This window comes from Paramacrobiotus metropolitanus, unplaced genomic scaffold (assembly GCF_019649055.1).
Source record: "Paramacrobiotus metropolitanus isolate TYO unplaced genomic scaffold, Prichtersi_v1.0 Parri_scaffold0000094, whole genome shotgun sequence".
NCBI lineage: Eukaryota > Metazoa > Tardigrada > Eutardigrada > Parachela > Macrobiotidae > Paramacrobiotus > Paramacrobiotus metropolitanus.
The window spans coordinates 396,194-410,736 of NW_026570314.1; the positions used below are offsets into that span (position 1 = coordinate 396,194).

Below are 14,543 nucleotides of genomic sequence, written 5' to 3' on the forward strand. Positions count from 1 at the left end.
AACTGCAGCCGGATGTGCTGCTTCGATAACCAATCAAGTTGGCGTCGATATTGCTTTTCCCTTGGTTGTTTTAGGATCTCTTTCATTTCCCGCTCAACTTGATCAATATTGGTGTAATTGGAGACAGGACGCACACGCAACTTCTTCACTTTAACAGTTTCCAATTGTGGTACGGGAGTCGGTGGTTTCTGTACTGGCTTCGGTCGCTCCTGTGGTTTCTCTTCCTTTTTCCCAGTCTCTTTAGGTTTTCTGGGGCACTTGAAGAATGCCTCTTTAACGGTCAGTTGCTGGGCTTACCAAAACTGGTACGCTCTGCTGCTTTGCTCAGTCAACGCGGTTTCATCCAAGTGCTGATCGAGTGCTTCCGGTCGGTAGCCATTGCTGCTGAAATATGTCTCATGTTCGGCGGAATCGGACTCACCACCCGTTTCCTCTGTTTCCTGCCCTCCTTCTTCTACTGCCTTTTTCTTTAACAGGGCTTCCAACACGGCTTGCTGGCGTCGCATTCTCTGGTTCAGCAATACCTTGGCCCGATCATCTGCTGCGATGTCAGCTCCTCGCTGCATCGTGTCGTACGTCTGAACTGCCAACTTAATCTCCTTGCGTTCGTCTGCTGTCATCCTTCTGCCCTGTGCACGGGTATCTCGTTGCTGCTGCAGAATATGTGCTCGCGCTTCCATCATCCGGTAGGCAAAACTGCAGAAGTGGTCCGAGTCAGGCTCGAGCATGTCCAGTAAATACTCCTGCTCAATCAGCGCCTTTTCTTCATGTTCTGAGCCCAGGTCCTGCTCACGTACTCTTTCCATTGCTTTTGGAAGGGAATTCCGCTACCACTCTCACGCCAAAGATGAATCGCATTAGAATACTGCCGTTCGTAAAGGTTCCATTCAACAAGGGGAGTCTTTAACTTCCCGTAAACTTCATTGGCAAAAAACATGTGAGCTGACTGCGGAGACACCATAATAATAGGGATAATTATAAATCTTATTAAAGAACGGAATTACAGATACATTTAAAAACCGCAACAAACTGTGACTTCCGCTCTGTACTTAGCATGAGATGGCAGTTTTCGTTTCCGGTCGCCCCTGGCAGTCACTGCTGCAGGCGGCTAACACAGCGACAGTTTCAGCGCTTTAAAACTACTGGAAAAACGGTTCTTCATTTCTAATTAAATTACTTTAACTTTTCCCTTGTTTTCATCCATGTTTTATTGATTCCCAATTATTCCTTTAGAGATTTAATCCTTCTCATTCTCTGGAGTGCCAGATTATCATGATACGGTAAACAGAGACATTCTTTGGCTAGTTAAGACACGATAAACAAAAGTGTACTATTTGAGAGCATATTCTACAAGGACACAGTGATACCAATTCCAGCTTTTAGTCCCCATTTTCTATCAACAAAAAGTTCTAACAATCAATTTCAACGTGTTTTTTGTTTCCCTTGTCTCCACATTGTACTCAATCTTCCAGTGGGCGCTTTGTTCCTTGACGGCCCTCATCCTGCCCACTATCATTCAATTGGAGCTGTTTCAAAAGCGCATCGGCCCTGGTGAGTGCTTGCTGTAGGGTCTCCACGGCACCACCGTCACTCAACTCTCCTGGCTCCAAACCCGCAGCGGTGATCACAGCAACAGGGTCCGTAACAATATCCAGGCCATGGTTCCTGCGCAATTCGTATATCAAATGGGCGATCTGCACTGTATCCGTTGGATCCGTACACAGAAATCGCCAGATACGCTGTTCCGCCGGATGATCATAATTCAGCGTGGCCAGGTAACTGTTAAAACGTCCGACTGGCATGATACTTCCCGCTTGCAGACATTTCCGTCCAATGTACAGCCGGGTTCCAGGATGAACCAGAATATATTCGCTCTCCAGTCCGTAATCTTAAATCGCGTACGGCTTTGCGCGCTCATCAACTCCCCTGGCGTAATTCAACCAAGACGGAGGTAAGTCGCAATCTTCCTCTTCAGTTTCCTGTCCACTGTCAGGCGTCGTAACTGCACTGCGCGATTCCACGGACATGTCGATATACTCTTCCGTGTCAGCTTGGGACTGAATCTCTTCATCAGGCATAGCGTCCCACGGCTGCTCATCCATTTCCGGCAATTGATGACCGCGGTTCATTCTCATCAATACACAGTAAGTTTAAGTTTCTCACTTTACGCTGCTTTGCTAATCGCGATTTAAACTTTCGAAACGATTAAAGATTCATGTTACACTTCTATCACTGTGCATCCGGGTGCATTAAGTTTTGAATTCCGGCTTTATTTCCTAGCCAATCAGCTCCGCTGGTTTCGCACTGATACTCGTGTTTTAAGATTAGTACTTGTTAGTACACGCTCTATTAGTTAGTTTAGAATGTAAAATCGTAAAACATCACTGCAATTTAAAATCATAAAATTATGTACACTTAAATCTGCATTTCCTCTCTTTTAACGTGTCCAACATAGCACGCATTCTACATCGTGTTGCTCGAGGTCTTCCTCGATTTCCGGCCAATAAAAGCGTAACTCGTACAAAATGTAGTCCATTATTCGCGTATTACTAAAATATTTATGCTTTAGGCGCCTGTGCACCGATTCGGCCAGGATAGTACGCCACTGATGTGGTATCAGAATTCTCTTTACTTTGTCCGGCGAAGAATCCTCATAACAAATGTATCCATTACTATTTCTGATTTTAGGAAGATGTTCCTTGACATAGTCGGATTCATCCGTGATCACTCCGTCTGCTAACGCTTTCCACATCTGAATGTCTGCACATTCAGACTGTCGATAACGCCAGAATTCTGGTCGCTCCAGAAGGTCATCAGTAATGGCACCGACTGGCCAGAACGTTTCTGCCGGCTTCATCCAATCAGGTACAAATTTTCCTACCGGTTTAATACACGTTTCCACGGTAGCCCTATTAATGGCAGCGACTTCAAAAATTCCGCAGAAAATTTCCTCTTTAATTTTCATATCCGATGTCTTTCCTGCATTCACTGCCACTGGTTGGCTCGTAATTTCCAGCGGTTTCTGTGCAACTACACCGTTTTCTGTTTTCACTTCCGCTTTAATTCGTTTCGGTGAGCTTCGATCTGCTAACGCCTGTTCCGCCATCTGGGATACATTCAGGACAGGTACAGCTTCTTTTGCTTTTACATCTGGTATTATTCTTTCACCATTATGGTCTCGTTTTCTTTTACTGTGTTCGACCACAAATTTCGTTACCGGTTTACTAATTCGTCCCGAACGTGTACGAACTATTTCTGCCATTTGTTGTTTTTCTAGATAATCGGCTTAGTCCTTGTCCAGCTTGGAAGTTGCCATGTCTGGTGTCGGTAATACCGGAGGCGGCGCGGGGGCCTCCTCTAGCTCTTCTGGACACTCCTTCTCCAAGCAGGAGAGCACCTTCGGCGGTCTCTCATCAGCAAGTATCGTATCAATGTCCCGGAAACAGTAGGGTTTTAAACGGGAAACATGAACCGTGTCCATTTTGACGTTTCCTTTCTTGTTAGATTTAACCACGTAATGGACCGGACCGCTAGGCCTTACAATCTCCCATCCTGCCGTCCAACGCGGCATAAGACTTGGATTTTTGCCTAACTTCCTGTGCAATACGTATACCAACACGTGATCCCCAATTTGGTAAGTGGTATCTCGCGTGTTCGTATCATATCTGACTTTATCCTTGATTTTATTCTTAAATTCCTCGACATTCGCTATCTCCAGGGCTTCGCGCAGACTCCTTTGCATCTGCTGCACAAATACGTGGGCGGGAACGACATAATTCTCATTCATCGGAATAAAATTAGCAACCGGGAGGCGCATTTCCTGTCCGTACATTAAGAAAAACGGTGAGTGTTGCGTTCGCTCATCTATTTTAGCGTTAAATGCAGCCGTCAGGGCTGGAAGAAATGTATCCCAATCACTTTGTTTTTCATTAGTATACTTCGCCAATGCGCGCTTAATCTCGCCAACTCGTTTCTCCACAAGGCCATTTCCCTGCTGGTGACCCGACGCCGTCGGCGCGTGTGCGACGCCCGACAGAGCTAGAAGCTCACGGAACATTTCGGACCTAAAATTACTGCCTCTGTCTGACGTGATATGTGCCGGCATGCCAAAGACAGTCATGATCCGTTGGTAAAAGAATAAAGCTAAGGTCGCGGCGTCGTTTCTTTCGACTGCCTCAGCAAGTACATATTTACTTCCATAATCTACCGCAATAATTATATGCTTTTTTCCAGATTCAGTTGGAGGAAGCGCCGGAGCTACATCGATTGCCCAGACCATTCTCGGAGGCACAGTAGGATTTGTCTGGAGGGATCCCGCCGGTGCCGTCGCTGGGTTGTTCTGTGCCAAACAGGCCGGACACGAGGCACAGTAAGCCCTGACAGAATCAAGCATTTTCGGCCAATAGAAATACTTATACATTCTTTTATAGGTTGCCAAAACGCCCAGGTGTGCTTCCAGCGGAGAATCGTGATTCTCTCGCAAGAATTCTAGCCTCCGATGTATTGGTACGTACATGCAGTAAAATATCTTCCGGTTCAATTCGAATTTGTAATAAACTACACCCTGCCGCACAGTGAACTTCGGTAGATGTATTTTCTCATGTTCCGATTTCTTTTCATTTTTGTGCTCTAACAATAATTTCCAACGCAGAATGCGAGCGTCCTTTGACTGCTCTTCCGCCCAAAAGGCCGCCTTTTCATCTTGGACTAGTTTCTGCATTTTATCCACGTCAAATGCCTCTTCGTCTTTCTCATCAATCACTTTCAGCTCCTTGGCCATCTCCATCATGTTCATGTACAATTCCGGGTACTCACGTTCTCGTACTTGCTGGCAATATTGGACCATCGCCGCATCACCAATCACAGGATTCGTTTGCCGGTAATCAAAATCAGTATCCGAGTCATCAGACTCTGGCTCTACTTGATCTCCGGGATTACGGCTCAACGCATCGGCGATCACATTCTCTTTACCAGGTATGTGCACCGGCTTAGTGTTAAACTGTTGCACATACAACGCCCATCTTCCAAGACGACCCGCCGTGTCTTTCATATTGTGAAGGAATACAAGCGCTTGATGGTCCGTCTGGACTTCAAACTCGTAGTCCGAAAGATAATGGCGCCATTTCTTCAACGCGCAAATTAATGCGTACGCCTCCAACTCAGTTGGAAAGTAAATTTTCTTCTGCGTCTCCGTTAATTTTCTGCTCAGGAATGCAACAGATTTCCAGTTTGCCGATCCTTCCTGTTCCTTTCCTTTCGGGCACTGCATAAAAACTGTTCCAACTGCAATTGTACTTGCATCAACGACAACTCTAGACTTCGCCTCTGGGTCGTACCGAGCCAACACTGGTGCCGAGGTAAGTGCGTCTTTGAGTTCCTGCACAGCGTCTGCTTGTTCTGGTCCCCATTCTAAGTCCGCTTTTTTAGGAATCAAGCGTTGCAACGGATCTGCTTTCTCTTGAAAGTTCTTAATGAACTGGCGGTAATATCCCACCATTCCTAAAAATCTGAGAATGTCTTTTTTGTCTTTTATAGGGCCGAATTCCTGGACCGCCTTAATCTTTTCAGGATCTGTGCTTATACCATGCTGATCTACAGTATGTCCCAAAAATGTAATTGACCTAACAAATAATTCTGTTTTTTCAGGACTTATGGTCCAGCCACACTCCTGAAGCCGAAGGAATAATTCCCGTAAATCCCGCATATGATCTGCCAGGATTTTGGAGAAAACAATTATGTCGTCTATGAACACCAACACGTTGCGCCATTTCATATTTGCCAGAGTTAAATCCATTGCACGTTGGAACGCAGACGGCGCGTCCTTCATCCCAAATGGAAGTACTCTGTATTGGAAGGTAAACTCTTCTCCCACCATTGTTGTTTTCGCTCTGTCCTCTGGCTTGATTTTTATCTGCCAAAATCCCGATTTAAGATCTATTTTTGAGAACACAGTTGCTTTGTCCAATGCATTTAGGATATCGTCAACCCGTGGTAAAGGGTAAGAACTTCCCAACAACCGTTCATTCAGCTTCCGGAAATCTACGGTAAGTCGCCTCGATTTATCCTTCTTTTTAACGATGCATATTGGACTTCCCCATGCTGAGTTAGTAGGTTCTGTTATCCCATCTCTGACCATTTCCGCCGTCTTGGCTTGAAGCCATTTCCTGTCCTCAAACGACGTACGATAAGGTGGGGTACGCACTGGAGCACTGTTTCCTGTATCGACTGAGTGTTCATAAATGGTGCAACATCCGACGGGACGAGCCTGTGTAGGTAGGACTGATTTCGCTTCATAAAAGATCCGTTTTAACGCTTCCTTGTCCGGACAAATTTCACCAATTTTAATTTTAGCAAACGTTTCTTCTGTTTCAGGGTCGATTTCCGTGTCCGATTGTGCCTCCTGTGCCTGTATTGCCAAGCATTCACACATTCTTTCTGCCATCGGTGTACCATTTTCATCCCGTGGAATTTTACAGAACTCATCGTGATAATTCTCCCAATATCCCGGAGTATCGACCTGATACACTTCGTCAACCGCCACAATACTGCCAAGGTTCGTTTCCCGATTTAAAACCATATGTTTGTCCGAGGCGTTCATGACGCAAATACGTGTATTTCCTTTTTCATTCAGTGACACAACGCCATCGAATAAAAGAACGTTTTTATTGTTAGTCGGTATTTTGCCTTCGTACAGGTATGGTAGCTTCTGCAGATCTTTCTCCTGGAATTTTTGCAGTTTTTGGGCCGGCATATCCGTTCTGACTCGGATAATTCCTTGGGAACGCGGCTGAATAATTACTGGGGACGTAGGGAATAATTCCATTTTGAAAAATTCAATGGGCACCGGCTCTGGCTCGACCCGGTATATATCATCTTCTGTTTTGCTAACCGTTTCGACAACATCCGCCTCACTCTGGGCTTCCAATCCCCGTGTCACTGTTTGGATACCATTCTTTGTGTACACATGCGCCGGAATATCCTGAAATCCCGTGCATCTTGTGATTTTATCGCCGGTGTTAAACAATTTTGAATTTCTTGCGCCATTATTACTCGCTGATTTTCTTCTAATTGCTGGATGCATTGCTGGGTGAGTTCATTTAATTTTTCACGTTCCAACGCTAATTGAATTAACTGTTGTTTTAAACGGCGACTCGCGCCCGACTTTCGCTTCCGTTTATATTCGTATTGGTCAATTCCCATTGTTCCACGTTTTCCTCACCAATATTGTCTTCTAATCTGACATTAAGATGTTTGCTCTGTTGAATCTCGTTCCAGATACGATGTTGTTCGCCCACATCTACATCAGCCGTGGCGGCTTGTGTCGCCAATAACTCCGGATTTTGCCAACTCGGTAACTGTTCTCTTTTCTGCTGTCCATGATATGCCACCATCGGATCCTGTGGAGCTCCGACATAAACTGCTGAATCATTTGGTGCCATTTTGGGTGACAACTGGATGTTGGACACGTCCAGACCGAACGGTAATTTACTTAACGCCTGTTCACGGGTCAGCTTTTGCTTCTGCGCCATTCTGTCTTCGTAGGAAACAGGGACTGGGCCCATATCTGACAACGGCATATCTTCTGCTGGAACGAATGTACCATCTTCAAAATCCCCCGCCGGAGCTGGATTTTCCGGTGAAAATTTAACTGTTTTCTTATCTGGAGTCGCTAAGAGTTCCTTTCGGTGCGCCGAATTGTAATGCTGCCTATAATTCAGGGAGTGGCGGCATTCTTCGCATTCCTTCTCATACTCCTCTATCTGGATAATGATGTCCGGCCAGTAAAACATTTTCACGAGGTACGGGTAAAGTTTTTCTCTTGGACCATACACTTGTTTATGTATTAAGTTTTCATGAAATTTAGCGATTAACTTCTCGCGCCACTGAAATGGAACATAGATACGTGGACATTGTCCGTCATGATCGGGAATTCGACAGATCAACCCTTCGAAGGTGATCATTCTGTTCAATTCGTACTTTAAGTAATTTATATTCGCATATTCGGGTCTGTTTAGATAACGCAACCACATTCGGCTATCCATACAATTTTGCTGCTCAATTTTCCAGAATTCTACATCTCTGTATTGTTTTTCTGTTGGAAATCGGTCTCTGTCCTGCGGCCGAGTCGGCGGCATCATCCAACGCATCAACTCTGGATTTCTGGCTAATTTAGTGGGATATTCCCGCTCATGTGTTTCATCAACATGCTGATGGTTAAAATCGATCGGTACAACGTTTAACACTTTATTTCCAAACACTACGCATTCGGCTGTTTTATTTGTCTTTTTAGGAAAACCCGCAAACGTGTACTGTTCATCCGGCAAAATATATAGCAACGCTGCCAGCGTGGTGAGCGATTTAATAGGCTTACCGCCACCCCCACAAACTTGACTAGCATCAATTGCAAAACATCGACTTGGTTTAATTATAGAATTTTTTACCGGAATTTGTACTGCCGATAACGGCTTCACAACGCCGTCGGCTATTTCTTCCTTCTGAACATTCTGCTTCGGCATCGCGCCTCCCCCACAAACTTGACTGGGAACAGGATTTATCGGTGGATCCACCATGTCGTGGATCCATCGTGGATCCAGGGAATGCCCGATCCCTTTGGTTCGACCCCGATGGCATCTGACGTTTTGGTATACCATTTTCCTCCCGCTTAATAGTCTTTTCCTGCTTGAGGTTTGCATAACCTTTGATCGACTCTTTTACTGCTTCTTCCAGGAATGCCCGATCCCTTTGGTTCGACCCCGATGGCATCTGACTCGAGTCCAGTGACTTCGTGCTTATTTGGGCTACAGTTTGATCAAATACCTGTTTCGGAGGCCGCGGCCATTCTTCTTTCGCTCGCTGGATATGCATCATGCAAATTTCCGCTGGTGCCTTAGTTAAAATCAGGTGAGCTGATTCGTACGGTACAAATTGTGCTTCCTTCGCAATGACGATTCTTTCTGTTAACATTAACGCCGGTATGGACGGCAACGGTTTCACTCCAGGTGGAATCATTGGGTCGAAATGATGTGCTCTGATAATGTCAGCCGTTGAGTGCATTTTTCTTGGATACCACATTGGAGAATTCGGACGTCGACGAGAGAGTCTCCACGTCATGGTATTCATATCCAGAATGAAAGGTTTCGTGGCTAGAAAGTCCAATCCCAATACGATATGGTCCCGTTCAAACGTTGAACTGACCAAGATTGCGTGTTCAAACGCTTATCCGAATTCATGAATAGTTATGACCGCGCACATGGGTTCAATTAGCTGTCTTCCTTGATAGGCTGTATGAACCACTCTCCCTTGGATGTGATCTGGACACTGATGTATATATAAATCCAATTCCTTCGCCATTTGGTGCGACATCACCGATATGCTGGAGCCAGTATCAATCATTGTTTTCACCTTGTGGTGGTTCACGTCAATCACTGAATACCACGCCTGTGCGTCCAAGGTCGGTTTCAGGCACACTGCATCAGTTACTGGGTACTTGTTCGGATCTATCACCTCCAACGTATTACAACTGGCTGATACGCTGCCCATTATTGGAGTAGTTACTGGCTCTATTTCCATTATGTTAATTTGCGGATTATTACATCTGTTCAGGATTTCCGGCGTTGGGCGATACAATCTTGGAACCGCTAAAGGATTTTGACATGACGATGCTGGATGCATCCCATGACAGCGATAACAGATTTCGTTCCCCTGAGCCGTTCTCCAAGCTTCCTTACAAATGTTCCTCTCATCAAGCGGCTGTTCTTGCTGGTTCGGTTGCTGGGAATTCTGCCGGTAATTTTGATTATTATTCGGCTGTTGCTGCCGGTAATTGTTATTGTACCCACCGCGCTGGAAATTATTCCCGCGGAAATTATTTCCGTAATTATTCGGTCGGAATTGCCCTTGATTCATACCCTGATTATTATTATTTACAGGAGCATTTGGCCGGAACTGCTAGAAATTCTGCAATGGTGGAAGCGGCTGCTGCACTGGTTGCATCGGGACAACAGGCGCTTGCATCTGCGGTTGAATTACTGATGTGGGAGGCGGTGGGAATGTCTGTGCAAACTGTACCGGTTGCATTTCCTGCGCCTGAGGCTGCTGGTATACGGGATACGGAATGTACTGTACTTGCGGCTGGGATATGTTCGGAACGGAAGTTGCCTGCGCCGGCGGCGGCTGTGACGGCTGACTTCCCGCTTGGACATTCTGGTAATTTCCTGAACCAAAATACGGTCTTGAGTATCCGCCTCTGTTACCGAAATAATTTCCGCGGCCTCCACGCGGCTGGAAGTAACTTCCGCGAGACTGAAATCCGCCACGATTGGTACGGTTCTCTGCATCATTGATGCTGCCGGCACTTCTTGGCTCTTGGATAGTTACGCGTTGTCGTGATTCACCGCCTTTTTTCTCCTCATCCAGAATTTTCTGCAATTTCTCACAATCCTGCACCTGCGCTTCGAACTCTTCATAGGATTCTGGTCTGTTGCGGTATAATGTTGCATACCAGCCCGGTCTGTGTTTTTTCAGACCTTCCAACAGGACCTCCACCTGTTCCTCTTCCTCAATTCGTAACTCCTTGAACCACATCATAAAACTATCCATATATGTCCGGACTGATTCTTCCTTTAGGCAATGCCTGTTATTCATTGCCCGTCTCATTTCCGCCTTCGACGATGCACCGTTGAAATGCCTGATTAACGCCTGTTTAAAGAATCTGTTCCATGTCCTCGTCGGATTATCTTTATACAATTCGGCAAACCAAATGTATGAAGCGCCTTTTAATGCACCGGAAATTGCTTGGCAGGTTTGTCGGTCATTCCATCCATTCGTCGTGCGACACTGATCTACCGCAATTACCCATTGATGTATCTTTTCAGGACGTGAGTCGTCAAAGTTCGGCAATTTCATACTAGATTCTGGTTTTTCAGAACCTCTTTTTGCCAATTGTGCCAGGATGTCCACAATTTTGCCTTCCGTATCCTGTTGTCTTTGCGTGCGCGGATCTTGACGGATCACTCGCTGGGATGAACGGGAAGAGACTGAACCAGTCGCACTCGGCGGCTCACGGTAATCATCTTCTTCACTCTGTTCATCCGTGTCGGACATTTCTTCCTCAGTTTCCGTATGTCGCACACTTTTCTTCCTTCTACGTTCTGTTTCAACTGTGTGCCGTTGCAACACTTCTTTCCTCTGTGACGGTATTCTTTTTAGTTTAATAAAACTTTCCCTTTCTCTTATTTTAGGTGGTTCAACCGTTTTCTCTGTTCGGATAGCCGGCTTTAGTGGCGGCACTGTACTGGGCTCACGTTGAGACAACAACAGATTTGAATCCGACGGTTCAAAAATCTGGTGATCGTAAAGGTCCTTCCTAGACGGGGAGTTAATATCGCCAGCGCTCAACGGCGCCTCCGATTCGAAATGTACTTCTCGAGCTGCATGCTGATTCCGGTAGTGTTGAATTTCTTCCTGCATCTCTGCGCACGCCGCACCCGTATGCTGCAATTTTTGTTGCAAATCACAAATTACGGTTCGACATTGGTCAGTTTCGGCCCGTAATCTATCTACTTCCGTTTGTCTCACAAAAGCTGCTGCCTGTGCTTCCCTCATTTCTTTTTCTGCATTAATGCATTTTGCACAGTCTTTCGTTAATCTGCGCTCCTTTTGTAGTATCTCCTTCTCCGCTTTTTCTGCTGCAGTCTCAATTTTGTACTGCTCAATCATTGCTAGCAGCGTTTCTTCCCTATCTTTGGTTACTGCCGACGTTGCCGCTTGCGAAGAGGACAAGTACATTTCGTTCTCTGATTTAACTGTGGCTAACTCTTGTTGTAGTTCCGCCACATAATCCACACTTGGATTAATGCGCTTTTGTTCTTCCTTCAACTGTCTCCTTAGTGATTCAATTTCATTCACATCCTGTCCATTTTTCTTTTGTAATTCCGCATAGGCGTCCCTCTGTTGCTGTAATTCAGTACGCAACCTTTGATTCTGTCCGGTTAATTTCTGATTTTGTTTTTGCAGCTCGGCTTCCGCCTGCTGGTTCACCTTCGAACTTCTGGATGCCCGCAAGTTTTCATTTTCCCTCTGAAGTTCTTTCGCTGCATTTTCCAACTCACGGTTACCATCTTTTAATTGTTGAAACTCTTCCAACAATTTGTCGTATTCCTTTTTATCCGTGTCCGATTTATCGCGATAATTTTGTAAACTATCGGATAATGCACGATTCTTATACAATGCGGTATCCCGCTCTTTATGAGCTGCTTCGCATTTCTTCCGCATCTCATTAAATTCAGACTGGAATTTTAATTTCTGCTTCCTCTCTTCCTGTAGGAGCTGATCCAGCTTTTGCGATTCGCCGATGGAGTCTAGCTTCAATTTAGACTGTGCCACGATTCTGCGTATTCCCTTGATGAGGAATGGAATCGAATCACGCACGACTTCCTGTACTTCCTGTTTTGTTTTGGCTATTGTCAGTTTATCATCGACATTAGCTGCTTGTTCCAAAAATTCCTCATCGGTGAATTCAAAGTCTTTGTCCGAAAGAAAGTTCTCCAGTCCGGCCTGGGACGCATGAAATGTTGCTTGACCCGTGCGCACAATTTTCATCTTGGGTAAGTGCAATGTTTCGTCATGTTTATTGGCCGGTGTTTCATAGTTAGACGAGTGGTCGTCCTCTTCTGTGCCTATCGTGGCATCGTCAAAATCAATGAGGCTCACTTCCGTTACCGGTTGATTTTCTTCCTGAGGACGAGCTAGCACCTCTTTTGGCGTCGATCTGTCCTTCAGTTTTGACACCGAATCCACAACCTTCTCCTGTACGGATCTGGTTGACGGTTCTGAGGCTTGAGGCGTTTTTTCCCCCAATTCAGCCAGTAACTTCCGTGATTCCACTTCCTTTTTGAATTCTGGAGCTTTTTCCAATGCGCGCTCCGCGGCAGCTTTGAACTGCTCATCAGTCACGTATTCCTTAATGTACGGCTCAGGGATACACCTGTCCGTTGACAACCAATTCTTAAGGTAATTGGGCCGTTTCCGCTGGTATTGCGGCAGCGTTGGATCCTCCTGATACTAAACCCAAGGTAATCCGCAATACGGTACATCCGGTACCTCAATGCCCAATTCTCGATACATCAGCTCTAGTGGAATAACATCCACATTAAATTTAAATCGTTTCTGGCGCGATGCATCATACGGTCCTTCCTGATACAAGGCAAGAATCTTCGGGTCAATCTTTATGATCGCCCTCGAACTATTCTTCCCTAAATCTGCCATTGTGCAGTTTTCTTCCCGACTCAAACCTTTGCGGTTCAAGTCCCGTTTCCCTATAATTAATTACTACTGGCGATTGTGTCCAATGGATTACAACCTTTTGCGGTTTTAATCCGAATTCCCTATAATGGCGATTGTGCCTTACAAAAACAATTCCCTACAATTTGTTTATGGCGATTGTGCCTTACAAAAACAATTCCCTACAATTTGTTTATGGCGATTGTGCCTTACAAAAACAATTCCCTACAATTTGTTTATGGCGATTGTGCCTTACAACAGCAGCAATTGTGCTTACTGTTAGATCTGGTTCATCATCTCACCTTTAAGGTTTGGGACAATAATCCATTACGGCAATTTGCTGCCTTCCCTATGATTAATTACTGCTGGCGATCTTTGCGGTCTCAACCACGAATTTACTTTTAGTTCCAGTTTCAACTTTATTTTCCACGCTGCAGGTCAATCTCCGATTGCCTGGTTTGTTTACGATTTTAGCTGCCTGATATGGCTAACTACTGATTTGGCTAGCGATTCCGCTGCCTTTGTATTCACCTGCTGAAGATTCAATCTAGGTTTACCGTAGACAATAGCTTTAGCTCTGATGCGATCTACAGCTACGATCTAAGTGTAAGCCAGGCGCACTGACGCTACACTTTACGCTTTATTTTTTCCGGTCATCGCTTTGCGCAGACAACCCGGAAATTACCCACTTTCACTCTCTATTTCCACCACTTTTCTCTGGCTGACCTTCAAGGTTTCAACCAGTTTGTACTGCTGAATTTACGGTCCGAATTTATCAATTAATTAATGGCGAGGAAGCTCAGCCAATTGGGCGAGGAAGCTCAGCCGGGGGAGTAAGCTCACCCAGTTAAAACCCTAGGCCAGATCTGGAACACTGACCTCCTTCGGTGTACCTTTCGGTTCGACCCCTTTCTACGGACCACCACAATTCTATCAATTAATTACCATCAGATTCCTTCCTTAATTTCGCTGTAACATCGGGAAATTAAAAACCATCGGTGGACGCCATGTCGTATTATGAGTTTGTCAACGGTACCAAGAAGTACGCGATTAACTAACGACTCTCCGGACGGGATCGTCGTAACCACTATCCCTGCCTTGCTCAGTGAGTATCGCAACTCTTGTCTCAACTGTTACAGCGGATCACAGGAAATACGCGGAATCTGGTAGGTTCAGGAACACGAAGATCAGGAATCCCTAAGCGATTATGCTGAATAATACTCCTAACTTCGGGTCGTTACATATGCGGGTTGGACGAAGCA

The 14,543-nt window shown here is 45.5% G+C and overlaps 1 protein-coding gene across 1 annotated transcript; it reads right to left on the reverse strand.

Moving 5' to 3' along the window:
* Window positions 1-9,948: 9,948 nt before the first annotated feature.
* LOC129596722 (periplakin-like) lies at window positions 9,949-13,266 on the reverse strand. Its single transcript, XM_055494068.1, has 4 exons — window positions 13,088-13,266; window positions 11,578-12,985; window positions 11,304-11,493; window positions 9,949-10,841 (listed from the first exon to the last, which is right to left on the reverse strand). Exons 1-4 carry the CDS (start codon window positions 13,264-13,266, stop codon window positions 9,949-9,951), a joined length of 2,670 nt encoding a protein of 889 aa, XP_055350043.1.
* Window positions 13,267-14,543: the final 1,277 nt, after the last annotated feature.